This window comes from Myiozetetes cayanensis, unplaced genomic scaffold (assembly GCF_022539395.1).
Source record: "Myiozetetes cayanensis isolate MyiCay16 unplaced genomic scaffold, myiCay2020 scf3, whole genome shotgun sequence".
Lineage (NCBI taxonomy): Eukaryota > Metazoa > Chordata > Aves > Passeriformes > Tyrannidae > Myiozetetes > Myiozetetes cayanensis.
Window position 1 is genome coordinate 52,197,057 of NW_026087521.1, and position 25,097 is coordinate 52,222,153.

A 25,097-nucleotide genomic window follows, 5' to 3' on the forward strand; every position below is an offset into this window, starting at 1 on the left:
GCATGTCACTGTGACATGGTGGAGAAACTGCTGGGGCAGGAAGTTCTGACTCTCTCCTAGTGGTATTGTTCATGTCTGTCACAGAATACTTGTACTCCAAAACCAACTCAAACAGTGGCATATTCAGGTTTGGTTTCTATCATACCTTTTAGCATGTTTGTTCAGTTCACAAGTGGGTATGGCTTTTCTGATCACCAGTCCTGCCTGCAATGTGAGAGTGAAGCTGGGCTTTTTTCTCTGTCTGTGGCCCCTTCTGGATCAGAGTTAACTAATAGTTGACTCTGCTGGGCTAGGAGCTAGAACTTTTGGTTTGTTGTTTTCCATTGTAAGCTAAGCAAGTAGAAGCATCTGAAACTCACTTCTAGATTGCTCTTCCAGAGCTACCATCCACGGCATCAGTAGAATATGTTTGGGAGTAAGTTTGACTCCATCAATCAAACTTCCTGTAGTGAGCTGATGCTTTCTTTTCCTTCCTGCTCCTATCCCTGCACAAGTTCTGTACAGGAGTCGACATCTGTGTAGAGATGAAGCAAAAAGGATCCTGCAGCTCCTCTCATTGATCCTGTTCTACCCAGATGTTCTTTGTATGTTCCAGTGCTTCCTTTGTTTGTGGCCGAATTTTAACACTCTTCTCTTGTGCTCTCTCTAGTTGACCGTATTGTTGGGCTGGATCAGGTAGCTGGTATGTCAGATACAGCATTGCCAGGGGCCTTTAAAACCAGGAAGGGTATGTTCCGAACAGTGGGACAGCTCTATAAAGAACAACTGGCTAAACTGATGGCTACCTTGAGGAACACCAACCCCAACTTCGTCCGTTGCATTATCCCCAACCATGAGAAAAAGGTACAGTCAAAACAGCACAGCTCAGGCAATCTTACCTGGGCTTCCTGGGGCATGTGGCTGGGTTGCTATCTTTTGTCAGGTTTTGCAAAAGATCTTGAAGAGGCCCTGTTTTCTCAGAGTATCTTTTTAAGATCGTCCTAAATAACTGTACTCTTACGAAAATTTTGGAGACTGATCTTTGCAGTTATTCATAAGGTGGCATTAAAGCTTTCAGTTGTTTCTAACTGGAAAAGAGAGAACTGACAGCTTTACAAAAAAGAGGGAGAGGCAAGGGGGTAAGCCCCTTTTGTAAAAAGCTTTGTGGTATTTATAAAATATACATTTTGCTCACTAGGCTGGAAAACTAGATCCCCACTTGGTCCTCGACCAGCTTCGCTGTAACGGAGTGCTGGAGGGAATCCGCATTTGTCGTCAAGGTTTCCCCAACAGAGTTGTATTCCAGGAATTCAGACAAAGGTGAGCCCTAGAAAAGAATCTGAAGCAGTCTTTGCCCTGGCAAAGTCAAGACATAAGTAGAAAAATTTATGTATTTTATTTCAACTAGATCACCAGTTTTTCAAAGGCAACACATCTGTATTTTGGTATTCCCTGTCACTAAGCCTTCCAAAAGCATCTTTGATTTCTCTTGTAGGGATGTAGTTAAGGTGAGGTGTAGAGGACTCCATGCAAGACTGCTGCTTCATACTCTGTTGAATAGAGATGGAATTTTTTCCTGTAAACTGTCAAACTCATAATGGCATAGGAATGCATAGTGGTTTATTTTGTTTGTTGTTGTTTTTAATATATACTTGTGTAACTGGTCTGATGCTTTCTTGTTTTCAGATATGAAATCTTAACTCCAAATGCAATTCCCAAAGGATTTATGGACGGAAAGCAGGCTTGCGTGCTGATGGTAAGACATCCCAGAAATTCTGCTTGAATAGAATAAGCTTTAGGAGTGTGATTTAAAAGTTTGAGTTGTGAATGCTAAATATATCAGACCAAAATTCCAAAGTCAAATGTTTTGTCTGAGAGAGGGGTGCAAAAAACCTTCTCTTGGCTTCATGGATGGAGGCTTTTGGCTAGCATGAGGTTCAGTAATCTTAGGCAAAGAGGATCTTTCTGTTTTCACAGATGCATACGCTTTGAGATGCCAGCAGTGTTCACAGAATCCAAATGCTTAGAAGCATTAATGTTATCTTTAGCACATGCTTAAAGTATAAGCTTCAATAAACTTTTTGTAATGGCCTGCTGTTGACAAATGCTTTCGGTGAAGGCTGCAATTAATTTCTACAGAATTGCCTGCTTCAAAGGAAAAGCTTTGGCTCTGCCTTGATGGCTAGGGAAGACTGAATTGAATTTGGCTGTAAGGGATTCCCTTTTTTTCTGTCTGAAGGGAGCATAGCTCGTTATTCTTAACTATTATAAGCATTGACAGCAAATCCTTTGCAGGAAGGTTGGGTTGTGGTGTCTTTTTTGACAAAGATTAGGGCTGGGGAAAGTAATTAGGAAGGATCAACAGATGTGTTTCCTCTAGGAAAGGAAGAGGGCTCTTGAGGCTAGACATATTCCTTACAGCTTCTGGCTACTTGATGTGATATTGTATAAAGCAGTGCTTTCTGTCATGTTTTCTGTCTGTGGTTACCTCCGTTTCATGCTGTGCTTGGTTGAGCTCGAGCTCCTCTCAATTGGGACAGAGCAGGACTTTATGGGGAGTTAGCAACTTTGGTTGGCCTGAGCTGCTCATTGTAGGGAAGGGATGTTGTGGGACACAAATATGTTCTGCGATGTTTCACATGAAGCAGCCTTTGCAGGACATGAATTCTTCTCTCTCTCATTTTAGATCAAAGCATTGGAGCTGGATTCCAACCTTTACAGAATTGGACAGAGTAAAGTGTTCTTCAGAGCTGGAGTCCTTGCTCATCTTGAAGAAGAGAGAGACCTGAAGATCACAGATGTCATTATTGGCTTCCAAGCATGCTGCAGAGGCTACCTGGCCAGAAAGTAAGGATCGTAATTTTTAAAGTACACGTTTCTCCTATTCATGTACAAGTTTATCTTCAAAAAAAGGTAGCTAGAAATTATTTTTTGCCAGAAAGGTCGTGATTTATTTGTTGGTCCTTTAGGGCTTTTTCATCTCTGCACGGCCAGACTTCTGGCACCTGCCAGATTCTCTGTGTGCAGCTATCCCAGAAACTACCTGAGCAGTGAAGTCTCTTCCTCTTTATAAGAACGCTATGCAGCAGACCAGGTTTTTGACAGAAGTGCTGCAAATTGCAAAGGTGAAAATGAGAAGGTCTTAATACAGTACTGATCCAGGAGGTGTAGGGGTTCTCTTAAGCTATATAGGCAGGGCTGCAAATGCTACAGTTGTAAGAACAAAAGTAGTACCTCTCAGTTTGGTGGGAAAACACATCTCTGTTCCTGATCTCCCTTTCTGGAAATGAAAATATGAGGCTTTTCAGATTAGAATACATAAGGGAAAAAATTTATTAAATAGGAAATTGAACAAAGGAAAGAATAGCCACTCTAACCTGAGCAGAAAAAAACTTGAAAAGAGAGAAAGTTCACTGAAAACATTGCTGTTTTTTTAGGAGAGAACCTTCTAAAGAAAAAACATAGAAGTATCTAAGAAAGGGCTTGCTGGTGAGAATTGTGTGTTGCTGTGTGTTCCTTTGTCTGACTTCCCATTACTTTGCAGAGCCTTTGCCAAGCGCCAGCAGCAATTGACAGCTATGAAAGTGCTTCAGAGAAACTGTGCTGCCTATTTGAAACTGCGGAACTGGCAGTGGTGGAGGTTGTTCACCAAGGTAGTATTTTTCCCTTTGCAATTTCAACAGTTTGGTTGTGATTTCAGCTTCTCAGGTTGAACCAGAGCACAAAAATCACTCTCTCTGCAATTGGGCTGGCTTGAAACTACACTGTGATTTATTTAAACAGGGAATATTATAGTGTATTTTATAGCTATGCAATATGTCTGCGTAAATCAGATACAAGGCTATATCCAAGCAGTGTTGTGGGAAAGCAGAAGTAATCCTTTAATATTTTATGCCTAAGCAGAGTAAAGGAATCACTTGCTTTGATGGTGTGGAAGTTCAGAGAGTCACTTGCCATGTGGCTGGTCAGTTTAGCTAGGCAAAAATTATTATTTATGGGGGTGGCTTGCCATCTCTTTGTCCAGCGTTGCAAAAGTGAAGGGAAAGCGTTGAGGTCTGATCTTGCTGTAATACTTGTAGATATTTTACCTTTACAAAGACAATGAACATATGAAGAAATGCTTTCTTTTCTAAATCCATTTAGATTTCTTGCTTTTTAGCCTTGAGACTTTGCAGCTAAATGAGAGTTGAGAGCAGAGTTCAAACTTTTCTTCTCCTTCCTATGAAATTACTTCTAAGGGGTTTTGATGGGGTAGGCACAGAGATGAGTGGTGTTTGTTTTTTTTTATAGAATTACCAAGTAGTTTTGGTTGGAAGGGATCTTTAAACATCATCTAATCCAACCCCCTTGCAATGAACAGGGACATCTTCGACTAGATCAGTTTGCTTAGACTTGACCTTGACCATCCAACTTGACCTTGAGTTTCCATGAATGGGGCATCCATTCACCACTTCCCTAGAAAACCTGTTCCAGTGTTTCACCACCCTCATTGTAAAAAATTCCATCTAAATCTAAATAGGTCTAAATCTACCCTCTATTAATTTAAAACTATGATTCCTTGTCCTATCACAACGGGTTTCCTAAAAAGTTTGGCCCCTTGATTTTTAGAAACCCTGTTTAAGTACTGACAGGTGCTATAAGGTCTCCCTGGAGCCTTCTCTCCTCCAGGCTGAAAAACTCCAGCTCTCTCAGCCTGTCTTCATAGGAGAGGTTCTCCAGCCCTCTGATCATTTTTGTGACGCCCCTCTGGACTCACTCGTAACAGGCTGAGTACCCCAGACCTGGACACAGTCAGTAACTCCAGGTGGGATCTGACCAGATTAGAGGGACAGAATCCCCTCCCTTGACCTGCTGACCGCACTGCTTTTGATGCAGTCCAAGACACAAGTGGCTTTCTGGGCTGTAAGTGCACACTGCCAGCTCATGTCCAGTTTTTCGTCTACCAGAAACGTCCATGTCCTTCTCCATAGGGATGCTCTCAATCCCTTCATCCCTCAGCCTATATTGATGACAGGGGATTGCCCTGACCTAGGTTCAGGACCTTGCACTTAGCTTCATTGAAACTCATGAGATTCCCAAGGGCCCACTTCTCAGGTTGTCCAGGTCCCTCTGGTTGGCATCCTGTGCATCAGTGGCACCGCTCAGCTTGGTGTTATTTGCAAATTTACTGAGGGTGCACTCGATCCCTTCATCTGTGTCATTAACGAAGACATTAAATAACACTGGTCCCAGTAAGGACTCCTGAGGGAACCACTTGTCACCAGTCTCCATCTGGACATTGAGCCGGTGACTATTACCCTCTGGATTTAACCACACAGCCTGTTCCTGATTCACCAAACACTCCACCCATCAAATCCATATCTCTTCAATTTAGAGAGAAGGAAGTTGTGGGGGACTGGGTCAGAGGCCTTACAGAAGTCCACGTATATGACGTTGACTTAGATGTGAATTTCCCCATTATATGGCAATTTTTTTATTCTCTTACTATTATTACTTAACCCTTGAGGGTCTGGAAATTACTGAACCCTTTCATTATGCATCCCATTCCACAGGAATAGATGGACAGACAGAAAGTGTGCTATTGACAGAGTAGATGATATCTAGTCCTCTGACTCCCCCAGTGTTCACAAAAAAGGACTGGTCAGTCCTTCATATACGACACTTATGTAAAATGTTTTTCTATTCAGTTCTTATCAAGTGCAAGAGGATTTTTTCGTGTTTCCCTTGTTCCTTATATACATCTCATTCCCTTGGTTTCCCTTTCAGGTGAAGCCCCTTCTGCAAGTAAGCAGACAGGAAGAGGAGATGATGGCCAAAGAAGAAGAACTGATGAAAGTCAAGGAGAAGCAGATAGCTGCAGAAAATAGGCTGACTGAGATGGAGACCTTCCAGGCTCAGGTGAGTTTGAAAATATGATGTGTAAAAGTTGTTCTCTCTATACTTGTCCAGCTGCTTGAGAGCACCTCCTTTGCTTTCTTGGTCTGATGGACAAGGTGCAGGATTGCAACTTGCTGAAACTTGTGATTTGGCTGCCATCTTGGTCAATTTCCTTTGCCCCTCTTCCCAGCTTAGTTCCTTCAGCAGGTCATTTTGTACAGTGACTGCCTGTTGTTCTTCTAGAGGCATTATGTGAAGAAAAGGCTCCTTTGGCTCTGTGTTATAGCAAACTCGTTGAATTCAGTCTCATCGTTAATGGAATCCTTTCTGTTTGGAACACAGAGGGTGGAAACAGGATTGTTTTTTCTGTAGGGATGATAATTATTCGTTACTTTTGCAGGGGCAAATAGGCAATATCCTTATTTCAAATGGATATGATCTTGAGAAATTTGTGAAGGCTAACATGATACGGGGTTGCATCATGTGGTTTGTGAAGGAGAACCAACACTTGAAACTGCGATTTGATATTTAGCTTTTGATTAGCAGCAGGGGAGTGCTGCAATGTTTAAAACTGTAACCGTGGAATGCAGGAACACATAACTTCACTTAACATAGATTGCTAAGTGCTTTGGTAAGTTGGAGCTTGTCTTATTTGTGGCTTTGCATCCAATGTAGCTAATGGCAGAGAAGATGCAGCTGCAGGAACAGTTGCAAGCAGAAACCGAACTCTGTGCTGAAGCTGAGGAGATAAGAGCCCGCCTGACAGCCAAGAAACAAGAACTGGAGGAGATATGTCATGACCTGGAAGCAAGGGTGGAGGAAGAGGAAGAACGGTGTCAACATCTTCAGGCTGAAAAGAAGAAAATGCAGCAGAACATCCAGGTAATGCCTTAGGAATGCTATCTCTTGTCAGTAGGAGTAGAGTAAAGGTTAGAGTGGTTCTTTGGTCTCAGCTTGGAGGGAAACAAAAGAGAGAGCGAGGGGAAAAAAAGGCATAGAAAAATCTATGAATGGAAACAGAAATAGAATGCAGCGATTCTGGTGCTGAGCCTGAGGCATTCAGTCAGTCATCTGGAACGAGCTGTTCCATTCTTGAAGATGATGGCCACTTCTCAAATAATTAGATAAGTCTTTGCTTTGTTTTAGGAAAGGTACTGTTCTTTGCAAAATATAGCATTGTGCATTCTGCCAGAAAACTTGTTGGTTAGGATGCAGTATGTTGCGTTAGGTCATGACAGAGAATGTCACTCTAGGAGCTACTAATAAAACCTTGAAGGAAGGGTGAAGAAACCTTCCATTTCAGTATTGTCCCTGTGCCGTTACATGGGTAGATGAGCAGCACTGACCAATATCTTTCTTTTCTGTGGGTGTCATGAAGGAACTAGAGGAGCAGCTCGAAGAAGAGGAAAGTGCAAGGCAGAAGCTTCAGCTAGAAAAAGTGACCACAGAAGCCAAATTGAAGAAACTGGAAGAAGATGTGCTAGTTCTGGAAGATCAGAATCTCAAATTGGCTAAGGTAAGACTCCTGCAGCTTTTTCCACAGGCTAAAAATATACAGGTGTTTCTCTAAGAGCCACCCTCCAAAGGCTGACCTTTCCTTTCCCCTCTTACAGGGAAATTTATTAATTAATTCAATGTTGTCTTTGAGAATTTTGACCTGAATTTTAGAAGTTAGCCGCCTGCTTATATTCTTGACAGTCACTATTGTGTGATATTTAAGTAACCTTGACTAAATAATGATCCATGAGCAAACATTTTCTGATACATTGTTATGCCAAGCCATATCAAGTTATTTCATTAGCAGACTTCCCTTTCAGTTTTGAAAGGACCATCAAATACAAATCTTTAATTTAAATTCAAATTTGTTTGAAAACTGTCTGTGATTCTGAAAGGATTTCTTTCTTTCCAAGTTTGTAGCAAGAGTAGGCACTCATGACATTGACATCTATAAGCACACTCAGCTCTGGAAAAACATCCTGTAATTCCAGCAACTGCTTTGACACTGCCTTCTCAATTTTGCAGGAAAAGAAACTGTTGGAAGACAGAATGTCTGAATTTACAACAAACCTGACAGAGGAAGAGGAGAAATCTAAGAGTTTAGCCAAACTCAAGAATAAGCATGAGGCCATGATCACAGACCTTGAAGGTGGTTTGGGTTTTTTTTTTAATTAAAGACAGATTCTGCAAAGACCTTGTCTAATTAGTTTTAGGTGGTTTCTTGTTAAAATTTGTTGAACTTCAGTTTAATTTCTAGAGTTTTAGTCCTCCCCAGTTTCTGAGGGGTTAAAAATCAGTCCATAGTGTGTAAGCTATTGATTGATTTGATAGAGCTGTGCTGGCTGAAGGTTATGTGCCTTGTCAGCTGAGCCCTTGATCTAAATAAAAATCCTCTCTAATGCAGCAGGCCAATGGAGAAGAGAGGCTGGTTCTCTTTCTTCTCCTGCTGTGGAAGTGTCTCCACTTTTCTACTTCCAGCAGCATCAGTCTGTCAGGGTTAGTGCTGTTTCTGATAGCCTGTTTGCACAAGTTCTTCAGAGTTCTAGGAAGCTCTTCATCTGGAGACTGCCCAGGTTAACACAGCAGGAGCCAGCCTCTTTAGCTTCAGTAAAGGAGGAACAGACCTTGTGTTCAGCATCACTTGATGAATGCTTATGCCTGCGTGATGTGAGACTGGCATTGTGCTGCCATTCTTACAGCAAAAAGGGGGGAGGAGGTTTGGCTGTAAGGTGAGGGGAAGGGAAACTGCCCAGATGTGGTTTGAGGGCAAAATATGGGGGTAGTTGTCCTAATGCACTCCAGCTACAGTTTGGACAGTTGTATTATTAGGAAAGAAACTATTGGTTAAATAGATCTAATTTTCTGTGTTTGTACAATGTTCTCTGAGTGTGTGTCATCTGTGTAACTAAACGTGTCCCCATCTCCATCAGAACGTCTACGACGCGAAGAAAAGCAGAGGCAGGAATTGGAAAAGACTCGTCGGAAGCTTGAAGGGGACTCCAGTGATCTGCATGACCAGATTGCTGAGCTGCAGGCTCAGATTGCAGAACTCAAAATGCAGCTGGCCAAGAAGGAAGAGGAGCTGCAGGCAGCCTTAGCTAGGTGAGAACCTGACCTGCAGGGTTCAGGGACCACCAGGTTGGGAAGTATTTCTTGTCTTGTGTCACTTGGAATAGGGACTAAATGCAGTCTGTGGATGTTGTATTTTAGCCTGTGCACTGTTAAAGATCCATGTCCTCAACATTACAGTTCTCTGGCTGCTGCTCACTGCCACATTCTCCATACAGAACTAGACTATGAATGTAATGGACACTGCATGCATTTCACTGGAGTAGTAATATTTCAGATGGAGTTGAAAAGTAGTGTCAACACACTGTCTCTCTGGTAGTTGCTGTATTCATCTATTCAGTTAAGTGTCCAATTTCCAGTGTAAAATAGTGCTTTTTCTTCTACTTTCTTCTGTTGTCCCCTTCTTTGAGGTAAGAAATTGTGGTCTCACGTATTGGGAAATAAATAGAGCTTAGAATTTGTAGATCATATATGGATCAAAGTCTGAATGTAATATTGCAGAGCTGACCAAAACCAGCTCTTTTTCTTGATTATTCTTGGTAGGACAGGTTGTTTTAATTTATTTATGGTTTAAGTCTGGCTCTGACCAAAACCTTACGTTGAACACAGAGTGGAAGAAGAGGCAGCTCAGAAGAACATGGCCCTGAAGAAGATCAGGGAACTTGAATCCCAGATCACTGAGTTGCAGGAAGACCTGGAGTCAGAGAGAGCATCCAGGAATAAAGCTGAAAAACAGAAGCGGGATCTGGGAGAAGAGCTGGAAGCGTTGAAAACGGAGCTAGAAGACACACTAGATTCTACAGCTGCTCAGCAAGAGCTGAGGTAACTCCAGCATGGAGCTGTGTTATCTTGATTTGGTTTTGGCTTTGGCTGTTTTTAATAAATGCTGCCGCTTTCAGTCTCTTACCATGGTAAGTCTTTGCCTTTGTCAGGGTAGTTGGCAGCTTCAGTGACTACAGAAAGAGAGGTAGTGTGCAAACTGTAGTCCAGACTGCTGCAGTACCTCACCTGATGCAAGAAAGTTGATTTGCTCCCTAACCCAAGTGCCAGTGGTACCCCTGAAACATTTATAATTTCAGTCTGAAAGTAATGCTGCCAGCTTGTGCTTAAGAAGGATAAAATGCTAAGTGCTGACTTTGAAAAGTGTTTTGATAGCATGTAGGGCTAAACAGACCGTGGCACTTTTCTGCATTAGAGATACTGTTGGTGGGTATACACCTCTGCTTGATTCCTTCCTTGGCATCTAAGTGGAATCTGTGAATTTTGCAGGTCAAAGAGAGAACAAGAAGTAACGGTTTTGAAGAAAACTCTTGAAGATGAGGCAAAGACTCATGAGGCTCAAATCCAGGAGATGAGGCAGAAACATTCACAAGCTATTGAAGAGCTGGCAGAGCAGTTAGAACAAACCAAACGGGTATGTGAAACAGAAAACACAAAGCCAAAGCAGTCAACCTCCCTGAAATGAGAGCTGCAGAAGAGCATGAAGTGTTCATGACACTAGGCTTCTGATACATGTGTTCTTCCCTTGGTAGATCATTTTTTACTATGAAGCATATATAAAGCTGTTTTAAATAGTTGCATTCATTTTCTTTTCCCCCATCAGGCATGTTATACTGCACAGCCTGGAAATTCTTTTCACTGCTAGCACTTGTTGACTTGTACCACCTTTAATTTGGAAATCTGATGGTGCGAGACCTTCTTCTATGTTGTTGTCTTCTCTGATTATTAGATTGTTTCCTACTTATCAGCAGGCTGTTCAAATTGGTTTTTTCTGACTAAGCAGTCTACAACTTAGCTGCTAAACATTGAACATTAGCTTGCTTGTTGGAAAAAACATGTACTCAAGTGGAAGGATCCTGCCATATCTCAAGTCTGAGGGGTTTTTCTGCTTTTTGTTTTCCTCTTCAGGTGAAAGCAAATCTTGAAAAAGCAAAACAAGCTCTGGAAAGTGAGAAGGTTGAACTGTCCAATGAGGTGAAGGCTCTTCTGCAGGGCAAAGGGGATGCTGAGCACAAGAGGAAAAAAGTCGATGCTCAGCTCCAGGAACTGCAGGTGAAATTCACAGAAGGCGAAAGAGTGAAGACTGAACTGGCTGAGAGGGTTAACAAACTGCAGGTGAGTGGCATGGGTTTTCCTTAGCTTCAACCCAGGGCTGGAGAGAAAAGGTTGTAGGGTGTTACTCTTCCTAGCTATTTGAAAAATTGTTCCTCCTGAGGATAAGGTTCCTACAAAAAGCAAATCTAGTTTGCTTCCCAAGGACTGTGCATATCCCTTAACTCATTGCCAGAGCAGGATGTTTGGGTTCATGTCACTTATCTTGAGCAGCTCTGAGCAGGTGAAATGACCAACTGTCGTTTCAGTTTTGTAAGCTTGGAAGAGTCAGCGTGTCTGCACCCCTTCAGTGTGCACAGCACAGTTCTGTGAGCGTTCTGCTGCTTGGGGACCTAGAGTGGCACAGACACACTGGTGATCGTGCAACTCACTTGGAAGACAGTGTCTTGAAGCTTTGTAATGTGGTTGATGGTGTTGAGGAGTGGCTCAAGTGTGATGTGGAAATTTAGGGTTTCTCCTCCTTTTTTCAAAGGAACGAATCCCTTTGAGTCACATAAAATGTTGTCTTTGGCCCTCTCCTTTATGGAGAGTTGTCATTAAAAGTTGAGCATTACCAGGGTATGCACTATCTTTTGAAGTGTGAAAATGTAATTTTGGGACTCTAGATACAATCCTGAAGCAGTTAAAATAGAAGAGAGTTAGTTTAATATATGAGCTTTTACAGTTGCTTACCAGGCTGTCTAAAATCCCATATAGGCCTTAAAAAAAAATCAAAACAACCAAAACCAGAAGGCTGTTGCAACAGAAGTGATCCCAAGTAAAGTTTTCTTTTCAACTTCTCATATTTAATTCCTCGAATTTTGGAAATTAAATCCTGGAGAGGTTATACATATGCCTTACTGTTGAGAGGTGCCTCAGTTTTCACTTTTGGGTCTCGTAGCTGCTCGCCTGTTCTTATCTTTGTTTTTGCTGATCCATTCAGTAACTGATACTCTGGTCTCTCCTTCAGGTTGAGTTGGACAATGTCACAGGTCTTCTGAACCAGTCTGACAGCAAATCAATCAAATTAGCAAAGGATTTCTCTGCTCTGGAATCACAGCTTCAGGATACACAGGTGAGAGCTTTGGAAACCAAGGCAACTGTGTGTGGTGCAGCCAGTGTCCATTACAAATTGTTGAAGTGAGAAACCACTCTGGACACCATTAAGTACTGGATATACAGCAATTCAAAGCTTTGGGTGTGGATTTCTTTTGCTAAGGGGTTATATTACATGGTATTAGGAGCATTTGAACAGAAACAAGCTGTTTATCTTCCTTCCGTTTCCTCAGTATGTGCAACATATGTGACTTTCCCCATCTTGGATTTAGAAGTCCTCCTCTATCACCTTTCTGCCTGAGAGCTCTTTAGCACTAGAACTGACTGGAATGCTAGGTTCATGTTTGAGATCTTCATAGTCAAGTATTTGACAGGGTTTTGTGTGTGTGCACATGTGTGTGTGATTTCCAGTAAATTTGTCAAGCAGAAATTTTTTTAATTCTCAGTGGATGTTGGGGAAGTGATAGATTCAAATCATTTGGTATTTTTTCAGGAAATAAATCATCCTTAGTCTTTGGGATTCAATCAACCATTTCCAGTTAGTAGAGTATGACACTTCTGGTAAAGCATGGAGTACTAAGCAGGTTGGAAGGGAAAGGAAGAGCACATCAAACCTCAGATATTAAGTAACCTGGAACAGTCCTTGATGTTCTGTCTACTTACTACTCTTTTTAAAAAACAGACTCAAAGATAGGGTGCAAAATAAAAATTCTGCACTGGTTTAAAGATTGGTCAGTCTCTACAGATCATTGAGCTCAAGCACTGGCAGCATAAGTTAGTCAGTGTTGTACCCTAAACTGGTAAGTGACCAGTGCTGTACACTTCTGTGTTGGTGTTTACCATGCTAGAGCACTTTGGCCTGTTGTCTGTTCCTTTGGTACTGAAATATGAGAAAGACACATAGCAGAGTACAGTTTGGTTATTGTTGGGAAAGGTTTTAATACTTCGTGTGGATTTGAGAAAGGACTGTGGAAAGGCTTGTGTGGTAAGGAGTCATCATCATGGCCAGGCTTCGCGAACGAAGATTTGAGAAGGGCTCTACCCACGCTTGCTGCAAGCGCGCTGATGGCTAAAAAGGCCAATGCGAGATAGACAAGTCTGGTTGCAGAAGGCACAGCAGAAAGACTCCCCAGGTGATAACGACAAGACGTGATTCTTTCTGCGTTGTCTTTTCTCCTGGAGAGTGATCCTGCGTGTGTTCTCAAAAGCAGCAGCAGCGTTATAGATGGTGTGTCTCCAGGCCTCCCGATTGGAGGCCAGGGTAGACCAATGGTGATGATCAATATGGCCAAGGATGAGGGATTGTTTCAGGCAGTCCTTGTATCTCCTCTTCGGGGCTCCTCTCTTGCGGCAGCCACTGGCAAGTTCCCCATAGAGCACGATCTTAGGGAGGCGGCAGTCCTGCATCCTGGAGACGTGCCCTGCCCAGCGCAGCTGTGTTCTCAGCAGCATGGCCTCAATGCTCGTGGAGTATACTTTAATGATTAGAGTGTAGGAGAGAATAAGACCCTTCTGAATATTTTATTTTTATACTACATCTCTGGAAGACAATTATTTAAATTCTGCCTTTGGTTGTCTTATCTGTGAATTAAGTTGCATACTTAAACTCAACTTCAGAAGTACTCATTCTGGAGAGAGTGGGTGAGGATTGTGAGCCTTTAAAGCCAAGGAGTGGTGCTAAATTCCACTGGTGTGTTTGCTTTATAGGAACTGCTGCAGGAGGAGACTCGCCTAAAACTGAGTCTCAGCACTAAGCTGAAGCAAATGGAGGATGAGAAAAATGCTTTCAAGGAGCAGCTGGAAGAAGAAGAGGAGGCAAAGAGAAACCTGGAGAAACAGATCTCTGTTCTTCAGCAACAGGTACAGAGTCTGCATCCCATAAACCAGTGAGTTTTGAGAAGAAGCATAAGTGTGGGTCTGTCTTGAGGAAGTAAAATCTAAATGCAGAGTTGGCTTCTAATAACACAACCTTTCCTGGGAAAGGGTGATCCTGCTGATTTGGGTGAAAGAAGAAATGAGGAGATCTCTGATGATAATCATATGAACTGGTTGTAAATTTCTGTCCAGGGATTCCTTTGGGCATTCAGTCATACAGTATTACCTGAGCGTGGAGTAGTGCTTTCAGAAATGAGCAGACTCTTTTCCTAAACTTCTGGTGCCAGTAAACTGCATATAGCATTACTTGTGGCATGGCTTCATGAGAAATCTTTGTCCTTTAGGCAATAGAGGCAAAGAAGAAGATGGATGATGGTCTGGGCTGCCTTGAGTCAGCAGAGGAAGCCAGGAAGAAGCTGCAGAAGGACTTGGAGGGCTTGAGCCAGCGTTATGATGAGAAGGCAGCTGCATATGACAAGCTGGAGAAAACAAAGACCCGCCTGCAGCAAGAGCTGGATGACCTTGCTGTGGACTTGGATCATCAGCGGCAGATCGTTTCCAACCTGGAGAAGAAGCAGAAGAAGTTTGATCAGGTATGACTTCAGTCACTGGATGTTCAGTAGGTGCATCTTATTGACAGGTCTGCTTTAAGGATACTTGAGCCATACTGCTTGAAGAATGCTTATTTATCTCTGAACTAGGGCAGAGTATGTAGAGTGGAGAAACAAGCTTTAATAGAAGTAAATTAATTCTGTTCTATGCATAGGAAGCTTAGTAATATTCCTTTTCCCAAAGGGATAACATTTATATCAAAACCTAGGTTGAGTTTGAAGCACTGTTTGTAGATCATCTCTGAAAGAAAGTTGGAAATAATAGGTTGGAGGCCTAGATAATCAGGAGTTGTTTACTTGGGGTCATCGCAGTTGTTAAAGATGGGGTGGCGTGCTTCATTCTGTGAAGCTGCTTTTTCTTGATGCCTTCTATTTGTGGAAGAAGACTATTTAGAAGACTCTGATGAAAAGCTGCATGTTTACCTTGTTAGAAAATTATCAGTAATTTCTCAGAATACTGATGCTGTGCTCTTGTAGCTGTTGGCAGAGGAGAAGACCATCTCTGCCAAGTATGCAGAAGAACGGGACCGCGCTGAGGCAGAAGCCCGTGAGAAGGAGACTAAGGCCCTCTCCCTGGCCAGAGCCCTGGAAGAAGCCATAGAGCAGAAGGCTGAGCTGGAGCGAGTCAATAAGCAGTTCCGCGCAGAGATGGAAGATCTGATGAGTTCAAAGGATGATGTTGGGAAAAGTGTAAGTATGAAGTTAAACTTATTTGGGCAGGAAATGTCACACAGGTGACACTGTTACTTTAACACTGGAAAAAGCTTATGTTGTAGAGAGTACCGAATACATTGTGAGTGTGTGAGTGTTATGTTTGTATTACATTAGTAAGTGGGAAAGATGGAAATGGCCCAAATGAGGTAGTGACAAGCTGAAAATTAACTGGCATCCTTGTGCAGAAATCCTTATGGTGTGAGCCTAATATGTAATATACAGCAATTAGCCAGGCAGTGGCAGACATTAACCCCAATATTTCAAGACAAAAATGTTGTGGTATGGAAGGAAAAGAACAAAATCAGAGACCAAGCAGTATTTTCTTGAATTCTGTCAGAACCAGAGGTGTCCAACTCTGATAAGTATGCAGTAAGTCAGGACTGTGCTGACAGATGCTTTTTTCTTTCTCCCCACCACCGCATATACATAACCAAGAACTAACAGTAATTGTGATTCAGACTGGCAGCTCACATCTGCCCTAATACAAGGCACAGATGCAGTGTTCTGGTATTCTGTGTGATGTGGCTGGCTGTTCTTAGTCTTTCTTGCTGTTAGGGTAGATTAAATTGTCTACACTCTTTGAGGAAACCTCACGTGTGGTACTGTGCTGTAGGTCCATGAGCTGGAGAAAGCTAAGCGAGCCCTGGAGCAGCAGGTGGAGGAGATGAAGACACAGCTGGAAGAGCTGGAGGATGAACTGCAGGCCACAGAGGATGCCAAACTGCGGCTAGAAGTGAACCAACAGGCTATGAAGGCACAGTTTGACCGGGACCTCCAGGGACGTGATGAACAGAATGAAGAGAAGAAGAAACAGCTGATCAGACAAGTAAGAATTGCTCTGTAAATCCTGAAAGTGTTCCGTACATAAAAGCACTTGTGTCCAGAGATGGTTAGACAGACAGTGCCAATCCAGAGTGTTGTTAATGGTAACACTCCAGGCAGCACTGCAAAGCTGTGAGAGACTTTCTCTCTTGTGTGTGTGATTGTTGAAACAGCCTTTGTCTATCAAAGGAACCCGTGAGGCTTTATTAGTAAGGAATGTTAGCCCCATCCCCCTGCCAGGAAAAATGAAGACAAGTCACATGCTCGCACTTAGGTAGTGTTTGAAAGGGGGATGTGAAAAGTGGGTGTTGGGAAATGAAGGAGCTGAAATGCTGATGCCTGTGTTTCTTCACACAGGTTCGGGAGATGGAGGCGGAATTGGAAGATGAACGAAAACAGCGCTCCATGGCTGTGGCTGCCAGGAAGAAGTTAGAGCTGGACCTGAAGGACTTGGAAAGCCATATAGACACTGCTAACAAGAATCGTGAAGAAGCCATCAAGCAGCTCCGCAAACTGCAGGTGAGACACTGCAACTGCTTTAACTGTCAGTGTAGAGCATTTACCTGGGGAAACAGGATATGAGATTTCACCTCATGAGAACCATGCATCAGTGTCACAAGAGCAGCAGAACCTTGTAGCAGTTTACCACAAAAGATTTATTGGCATTTCAAACATCCTTCTAATCCCAATCTGCCTGTTTAACTCCCTGGGAGACAAGCTGTAGGCAAAGTCCAGTCTATTGCTTGCCTCAGGTCAGTGTTTTTGGAAAGGATTACAGAGATGCAAAGCTAGAAGACTATAAATAACATTTAGAACCTGCCCCAAGACGGTTCTGTTGTGCTTTTTAAATTTCTAAAGACAGTTGTCTGATCTGTTGTTAAGAGAGAATGTAAATCCTCCCTAAAATGGCTGTTCCATTGCTTCGCTAGAAAGCTTCCTGTACCCTCCCTTCCCCTCTCCCTTTATCTGACAAAACTTTTTTTCCTGGAAATAAGCAATGCTGTTTGCTTCCATTTATATTTATCCTTGTTACCTGTGAAATGTGAAAAGTATGATTCCTTTTGTTTTTACAGCAACCTTTTTGGTGGCTGAAGAGCAATGAATCCCTATTTCCGTTTTCCATCCATGTTTCCCATAAGACAAACAAACCCAAATTGTTCATGTGAGTGCTCTAAAATTCATCCATTTCCATTCTCCCTTTTCAGGCACAAATGAAGGATTACATGCGGGAACTGGAGGACACACGCACTTCCAGAGAAGAGATCCTGGCACAGGCCAAAGAAAATGAGAAGAAGCTGAAGAGCATGGAGGCAGAGATGATCCAGTTGCAGGAGGTAATGGAATATGCATGCAAGTCAAGGCTTGATTTGCTTTCTTTGGCCAAGAACTACATGTAGCGGTATAAGCTAGTGTTTTGTTTCCTTTCTTCTGTACTTTTTGCTCTGCTCAAATATGAGATCCACTTCAAAATGCAACATTTGGCCCGTTCCTGACAGCTGTGGTAGGAGTGTGCAAAGCAAAGGAAGCTGTAGGGTGGAGAAGGGACAGACTGTGTCATATAATTAACTTTGGATCCTGCTTGAAACCATACCAGCCATTACCAGTAACTACTTTTTCCTATGCTGCATTAATTGGTAGCTTCCTATTGGATCACTGACCGTCTCGTTTCCATTCCAGGAACTTGCAGCTGCTGAGCGTGCCAAGCGCCAGGCCCAGCAAGAAAGGGATGAGCTGGCAGATGAGATTGCCAACAACAGTGGTAAAGGGTGAGTAATGTTCCCCATTTAAAGGAGGAAGAGCTGCTTTGAGAAAATACTTTGCAGGCTGTTATTTTTGTGTAGACTGCAGCACACACTCTATCCCCTCTGCTCTTGAAAGACAGCTTATTTTGTATCCAAGGGGTGAATTTTCCCCAAGGCATTGATGCCATCAGTGCTGCTTTAATGCTTTCATGATTCTGTGTCCTACAGAGCACTGGCCATGGAGGAGAAGAGACGCCTGGAGGCACGGATAGCTCAGCTGGAGGAGGAGTTAGAAGAAGAACAGGGCAACACAGAGATAATCAATGACCGGCTCAAGAAGGCAAATCTCCAGGTACCTGTTCAGGCTGCACCATGGCAGTAGGGGTTCTCCAATCTGTGTAAATTGTCAAACCATACTCTGAGTAAAGCCAGCTGCTGCTTTGTGTACAGTACAGGCCCTCAAAAGTCCAGAGGTGTAAGCAAGATGAAACAGCTGAATACCATGATACAGAAATAGCAGCCAAAACTGATGTTAGCTCACTGGTTTTGATAATTTTAAATCATTCGGTATCTGGAATAATTTCCCAATTTATTAAAAAAAAAAAAGGCAACAACAACAAACCAACCAAACAAACCCCACCCAAAGAAACCCCTCCCAGTCCCTTTTTTTTCTACTAAGGAATATTGAGAAAGATGATCTGTAGTATGTTGCTCCAACTTGACATGCTGAACAGTGGCACAATGTGTTTGGAAAATTATTTTCTGCCAGTTCTATGCTATTTCAAATGGACTAACCATATGAAATTTGTTAGGCTGCTATAGAAACCGTGATCTTAATCTGCCTGTTCTCTGCCGTATTTTGTCTGCCCAACTTTGAGAGTCAAGCACGTTGTTTTCTTAGTGCTCCAAAGCCAAGGAGGCTGATGGTTTTCCAAATGGCTCTTTGCTCTGATAAAGAAGAGCCAGAGCTCTGGCTTGGAAGAAGACCAAGTCCTTGCCCTTCTACTATTGCAAGTCAGTATTTTTAAGCTGCTTCTTTGTAGTGGAAGTAGACAGACAGCAAATAAATGATAAATTAGTAAAGCACATGTATTGGATCCACTTGCTTCAGGATTTTTGTAATTCAAAAACTGATAATTACTACGTGAAGTGTGAGACCCTGGCCTTTGCTCCAGAGAGCAGTGTATGTGATTGGCAAGTTTAGTTAGCCCTAAGAGGAGGTTGATAAACCTGTTATTCTAGGAATTATATTGAAAATCTGGGTAAACTAAGATACTTTGAGAAGTGCCCTGCCTGCAGTCAGCTCCCTCTGCATCACAGTTATTCCAAGTATTCAGCTCACCCTGAGGGTTCTTTTCTTTGCAAGGCTGAGAAATAAATCAGCCTTTCAGGCTGGAGCACTGGCTGTGCTGAGGAGTCCTTACCTCTCTCTGCAGATCGATCAGATGAACGCTGACCTGAACGCCGAGCGCAGCAACGCGCAGAAGAACGAGAACGCTCGCCAGCAGATGGAGCGCCAGAACAAGGAGCTCAAGCTGAAACTGCAGGAGATGGAGAGTGCCGTGAAGTCCAAGTACAAGGCTACCATCACGGCCTTGGAAGCAAAGATAGCGCAGCTGGAAGAGCAGTTGGACATGGAGACAAAGTATGTTCTAGTAAAAACTCTGTTTTACAAGCTTCCACCCTCTCTGGGGTTTTAAGCTCTTCTGAAAAAATTCTGATTTGTCTGAGTGAGAGCTTCGTCCTAGGTATACTGGGTAGTACAGAAGTAAGCTCTTGGCAAGCCTTCCTTGTTTTTCACAGTAGAGACTTACAGCTTATTCTGGACTTAACCACTCCTAAAACTGCAGCTGTGATAACACTTGCTGCCCCTCCGTAGCTTCAGGAAGGCTCATATCTGTGTGACATCAGTGTCTTTCAGTCATTTCTGAGAAACATTGCTTCCCATCCCCTTTTTTTTCCTAAATTAAGGAGGGTTTTGCTATCTTCTGGTTTCTGACTTGTCCAAGTCAGGTCATTTGTTGGGGACAATGGGAGGTGTTGTCTGAGCATCGCTGTGTTTGTGTGTAGGGAGCGCCAGGCTGCCAGCAAGCAGGTGCGCCGTGCCGAGAAGAAGCTGAAAGATATCTTGCTGCAGGTGGATGATGAGAGGCGTAATGCTGAGCAATTCAAAGATCAGGTGGGTATAATGACCTGCAGCATGGGGGATGGATTTCCCTGCTATGACTGAGGCATCATCTGTGTTTAACAGAAGTCTAGCATTAACCAGCCTATGGATTTCTCTTCTGTCACTGTAATAATTGCAAGATGAGACAGAGGAAAATGTAATGCTTTTAAGGAAAAGATCTCTGAATCCTAGGCAGCTCCTTTCAGAAAGGGAAGAGAGGGCTTTGGAAACTCTGCTTTTTGCTGCTTTAACTGCTGTGCTGTAACTCTGGAGAAACATTGATTTCTTTTTCTTTTTTTCTCTACACACACTCAGGCGGACAAGGCGAACATGCGCTTGAAGCAGCTGAAACGCCAGCTTGAGGAAGCAGAAGAGGAGGCCCAGCGAGCCAATGCATCCCGTAGGAAGCTCCAGCGTGAGCTGGAGGATGCCACCGAAACGGCTGATGCAATGAATAGAGAAGTCAGCTCCCTGAAGAGCAAACTCAGGTAAGGCAGAGCATTTCAGGCCGTACCTTGGCAGCCAGTCCAGCAAAGTCTTGCTGCAACTGCTCCCCATGGCAGCTGCCCACAGCAAACAGCATGGCAGGTACTTCCTTACCTCTTTCCAGAGGCTGCCCTGTGTGGTGTGTTCAGGGAGCCCTTGTGTTGCTGACATGCTATGCTGTCTGTCCTTCCCCAGGCGCGGGGACCTGCCCTTCGTGGTGACTCGTCGTATTGTCAGGAAGGGGGCGGGAGAGTGCTCCGATGAGGAAGTGGACGGCAAGGCAGATGCTGGTGAAGCCAAAGCTACTGAATAAGTCCTCCCATTTGACCCAGGTTACACGTGAGGGAGTGACCCATTCAACCCCCCTCCCCTCTCCCATTGGACTTCCGGCAGTCCCTCTCCTAAATTGGCTGGGGATCTGCAGAGCAAACCCAGATTTGTGTATCTGGAGCCATCGGGCATCTGTGTTCCTAGTTTTCTCTTCTTTCCAGTTTCTAATCCTCTTTGTATTTAATGCCAAAGAGTCAGGGTTCTGAAATCTGACCAGCAGTTTGGCTACTACAAAGGCCTGTAGAACTGTCTGTGCCATGTCTGCTGGTACATCCTTACACAGTTTGGAGGAGTGGGGTTAGGGAAAGATTATTTTTGCTGTAAATCTCCTTTTGTCTTCAATTCTAGCTGCAGGGAAGCTCCTTCCTGTATTCTTTCCCTCCCTCTTTGTTTGCTTTCGGCAATCATGTTCAGTGACCTCAGACTTCTGCCTCTTTTAATCTGCCCACCCACGTGGTTTGGGAGCAGTTTCAGGAAAAACGGTGTGCTTTGGCCATGGCAATTTGCCCTTTCTTCTTTCACGTGTTTCCAGGGAGGGGTGAAGAGGGAAGCTCCTCTCAGGACCAGTTACCTGGAGGACAGGCGGACAAGGCGAACATGCGCTTGAAGCAGCTGAAACGCCAGCTTGAGGAAGCAGAAGAGGAGGCCCAGCGAGCCAATGCATCCCGTAGGAAGCTCCAGCGTGAGCTGGAGGATGCCACCGAAACGGCTGATGCAATGAATAGAGAAGTCAGCTCCCTGAAGAGCAAACTCAGGTAAGGCAGAGCATTTCAGGCCGTACCTTGGCAGCCAGTCCAGCAAAGTCTTGCTGCAACTGCTCCCCATGGCAGCTGCCCACAGCAAACAGCATGGCAGGTACTTCCTTACCTCTTTCCAGAGGCTGCCCTGTGTGGTGTGTTCAGGGAGCCCTTGTGTTGCTGACATGCTATGCTGTCTGTCCTTCCCCAGGCGCGGGGACCTGCCCTTCGTCGTGACTCGTCGTATTGTCAGGAAGGGGGCGGGAGAGTGCTCCGATGAGGAAGTGGACGGCAAGGCAGATGCTGGTGAAGCCAAAGCTACTGAATAAGTCCTCCCATTTGACCCAGGTTACACGTGAGGGAGTGACCCATTCAACCCCCCTCCCCTCTCCCATTGGACTTCCGGCAGTCCCTCTCCTAAATTGGCTGGGGATCTGCAGAGCAAACCCAGATTTGTGTATCTGGAGCCATCGGGCATCTGTGTTCCTAGTTTTCTCTTCTTTCCAGTTTCTAATCCTCTTTGTATTTAATGCCAAAGAGTCAGGGTTCTGAAATCTGACCAGCAGTTTGGCTACTACAAAGGCCTGTAGAACTGTCTGTGCCATGTCTGCTGGTACATCCTTACACAGTTTGGAGGGAGTGGGGTTAGGGAAAGATTATTTTTGCTGTAAATCTCCTTTTGTCTTCAATTCTAGCTGCAGGGAAGCTCCTTCCTGTATTCTTTCCCCTCCCTCTTTGTTTGCTTTCGGCAATCATGTTCAGTGACCTCAGACTTCTGCCTCTTTTAATCTGCCCACCCACGTGGTTTGGGAGCAGTTTCAGGAAAAACGGTGTGCTTTGGCCATGGCAATTTGCCCTTTCTTCTTTCACGTGTTTCCAGGGAGGGGTGAAGAGGGAAGCTCCTCTCAGGACCAGTTACCTGGAGGACTTGCCAAAGTTGTCTTTTTTCTTTTTTCTTTTTTTTCTTTTTTTTTTTCCTTTTTTATTTTTTCTTCTTTTTTTTTGTCATTTTTCCCTCTCCTTATTTTTCCTGTCTGGACAGATCTCTGAAGTGCAATGATGTCCTGTTAGTGTCTCTGCCTCTGAGCGGTTCCATCTGAGCGTGGACCAGTAGTTAATGACAGGCTGGGGAAGCAGAGCAATGTCCTTGTGCTTGTCCGAGAATCTCTGGGGGACCAAATATATTTAATGGTAATAGACAGAATCTAGAGGAATTTAATAGGGTAGTGGGCAGAGGGTGGGGATAAGGGGAGGGAAATTCCTCTTATTGACATGTCCAAGCCTCTTGCACCTGCTCTGTAACCAGGGGTTGGGATTAGTTATTGTGCACCATTGACTAAGAGTATATTAAAAACCCTTTAATCTGCACAGATATATGTAAGGCCTTTGTATCTCTTGTAATAAGTAATTAAGAAAAAAAATAAAGGTCTTTATCACTGCCTTTCTCTCGGGACCATGGTTATATATAGATAGTCTTTACTTTTCTACACCGTACACTGGTTGCTGGATTTACCTGTATTCTTAACCATATTGTATATGCTGCATTTAGACCTACTTATGAGCAAAGTAAAAATAATTAAATATGAAGCACCATACTGTATGCCTGAAGCTCTCTAATGCGGGAGCCTCGTGTCCCAATTGCTGTCACAAAAGAATTTAAAGTTTTTTTTATATAATAAAAGTGCCTTAGCATGTGCCTCAGCTGTGTGTCACCACTACAGTCAGTAATGGTTTACTGGTGCTCCACTGATGTTACCAATAAAGATTATCCATGTGCTGCAGTCGGTGTGCGTGTGTTGCCCTTCCCTCCTTTCCAGGCTGTGGTTCATGAAGACCACGCGCGTCACCTCCGGAGGTGGAGTCTGATCGTCGGCCTGTCCTGTCACAGCACTGCAGACCTGCCCTGACACCGAGTGACCCTCTGTAGCTGACCTGGGGTGTTACAGCACCCTGGGTGTTCCACCAGGGCAGCTGGCAGTGGCCAGCACGGGGCATTTTGGAGGAGACAAGACACCTTGTTCGTTCACTTTCCGAGAGTTACCAGTTCAAAACACGGGGCTGTGAATTTGAGCTGAGCCAGCTCCGTTCTTGGCCTGAAGATGGTATTTCTGAGTCTGTAACTAACAACCTACCAACAGACTCTGCTTTGCTCCTGTTTCCAGTCTCTGGAGTCGCTGGAAGGTAAGGATAACGGAGGAGGCAATAGGTATGTCTAGAAGTCTATTTTAATGAATGGATTGGCAAAACTGCCTTTCAGTCATCTTCCAGCTTGTCACCAGAAAATCTACTTTTTGTTGCATTTTTGCTAGAAATTGAGAAGAAATGTGAAGGAGAATGTGCTGGTGGTCTGGTCTTTCTGACCTCTTGAAGTGCCACAGGTGTATTTTGGTCCTACAGCCGTGGCATGAAAAGCTGGAGTGCAACACCAGCACCACCTAACTCTAACTTTGTCCCCTCCCTGTGCTGGCAGAGATTTAAACCTTGATGAGAAAGTCTGAGTTAGAAGTTGTGGTCAGGGCTGGGTCAGGCCCTGGGTGGCAGCGATAGGGAAGGAAGGGCTGGCACTCACCACGAAGGGTTTGGTGTAGGCAGCAAGTGCTGCTGCCAAGGCCAGTGCTGGCAAATGAGGAGCAGGGAGGGTGCAGCTTACAGTAAACTCCTTCCCAGGGGAGCACATGTGTCTGCTGCTCCTAAAGGGTGGGATTTCTGTCTAAGCATATATTGGGAGGGGAAGAAGTCTTCTCATTAAGAAATTTGAGTGTAAGTGGAAGTTAAAAAATCCAAGGTGGGTTGCAGCCAGCAGGAGGCATGAAGATTCACCACATGCTGCTGCACGAGTGGGTGCAGTCCCATTAAGGGGTCAGTTGTAAGTATGAGCTGCTTTTGAAGGTGTCTTACATGAGCTGCAGCTTTTGAAAGCCTGGAGAGGGATTAAGGCATGAAGGGCTGGAGATGGTTCACGGTGTGTGGAATACAGGCACTGTGCTGATGTCCTGCACATACACTGTTAAAAACAGGACTGGACTGACTGTTGTGTGGGAGGTTACTGGTTCAGCTACTTCAGTCTTTTTCCAAAGTGTTTACCAGGAACTTGCAGGGTATCTGTGTGACCCACGTGCCCTTTAAATTGCATTAAAATTGCTTTCCCATCATAGGATCAACTTGAAATGACACTGCTGGCCAGGCACTGCTGTGATACAGAGCAGAACCTGTGTGCTGACGGGGTGCTGACCCTTCTAAGCTCAGGCTGCTTTTTGTGTCCTTTGCACTGTGATGCGAGAACCCGTCCTTGGCTGCTGCTCTGTCCTGTGCAAGATGAGAGTTGTGTCTTTTATTTCCACTGGCACAGTATTTTCCTTCAACTTTCCACCTCTTTGTGCATCCTCGTGGGAGGGACAAAATTCGTCTCCTACAACATTTTTGACTTTGCAGAGTGCAGCCTTGAGGTAGGAAGTTCTCGTGGCTCCAGGTTAGCAGATCTGGAAGTCTACAGAAGAGCAACTAAATGCTTCATAGAGGTTTTCCTGGGGTTTTGGGGATGAAC

At 44.0% G+C, this 25,097-nt stretch overlaps 1 protein-coding gene across 4 annotated transcripts in view; it reads left to right on the forward strand.

The window, feature by feature from the left end:
- Positions 1–23,334, forward strand: part of MYH9 (myosin heavy chain 9) — a 72,591-nt gene extending 49,257 nt beyond the window's left edge. For 2 of the 4 annotated variants that reach the window (XM_050323733.1, XM_050323736.1), the window contains 26 exons: positions 650–843; positions 1,178–1,299; positions 1,666–1,735; positions 2,666–2,826; positions 3,524–3,632; positions 5,746–5,877; positions 6,532–6,738; positions 7,235–7,372; positions 7,879–8,002; positions 8,784–8,955; positions 9,532–9,744; positions 10,192–10,336; positions 10,831–11,037; positions 11,984–12,088; positions 13,777–13,929; positions 14,289–14,537; positions 15,033–15,245; positions 15,883–16,095; positions 16,449–16,610; positions 17,297–17,425; positions 17,769–17,857; positions 18,062–18,185; positions 19,270–19,478; positions 19,904–20,012; positions 20,316–20,488; positions 20,682–21,390. In XM_050323733.1, coding sequence (XP_050179690.1) covers positions 650–843; positions 1,178–1,299; positions 1,666–1,735; positions 2,666–2,826; positions 3,524–3,632; positions 5,746–5,877; positions 6,532–6,738; positions 7,235–7,372; positions 7,879–8,002; positions 8,784–8,955; positions 9,532–9,744; positions 10,192–10,336; positions 10,831–11,037; positions 11,984–12,088; positions 13,777–13,929; positions 14,289–14,537; positions 15,033–15,245; positions 15,883–16,095; positions 16,449–16,610; positions 17,297–17,425; positions 17,769–17,857; positions 18,062–18,185; positions 19,270–19,478; positions 19,904–20,012; positions 20,316–20,488; positions 20,682–20,799 — 4,040 coding nt within the window. In that variant the 3' untranslated portion in view covers positions 20,800–21,390. The other 2 variants (XM_050323732.1, XM_050323734.1) reach the window with 2 other exon arrangements.
- Positions 23,335–25,097: the final 1,763 nt, after the last annotated feature.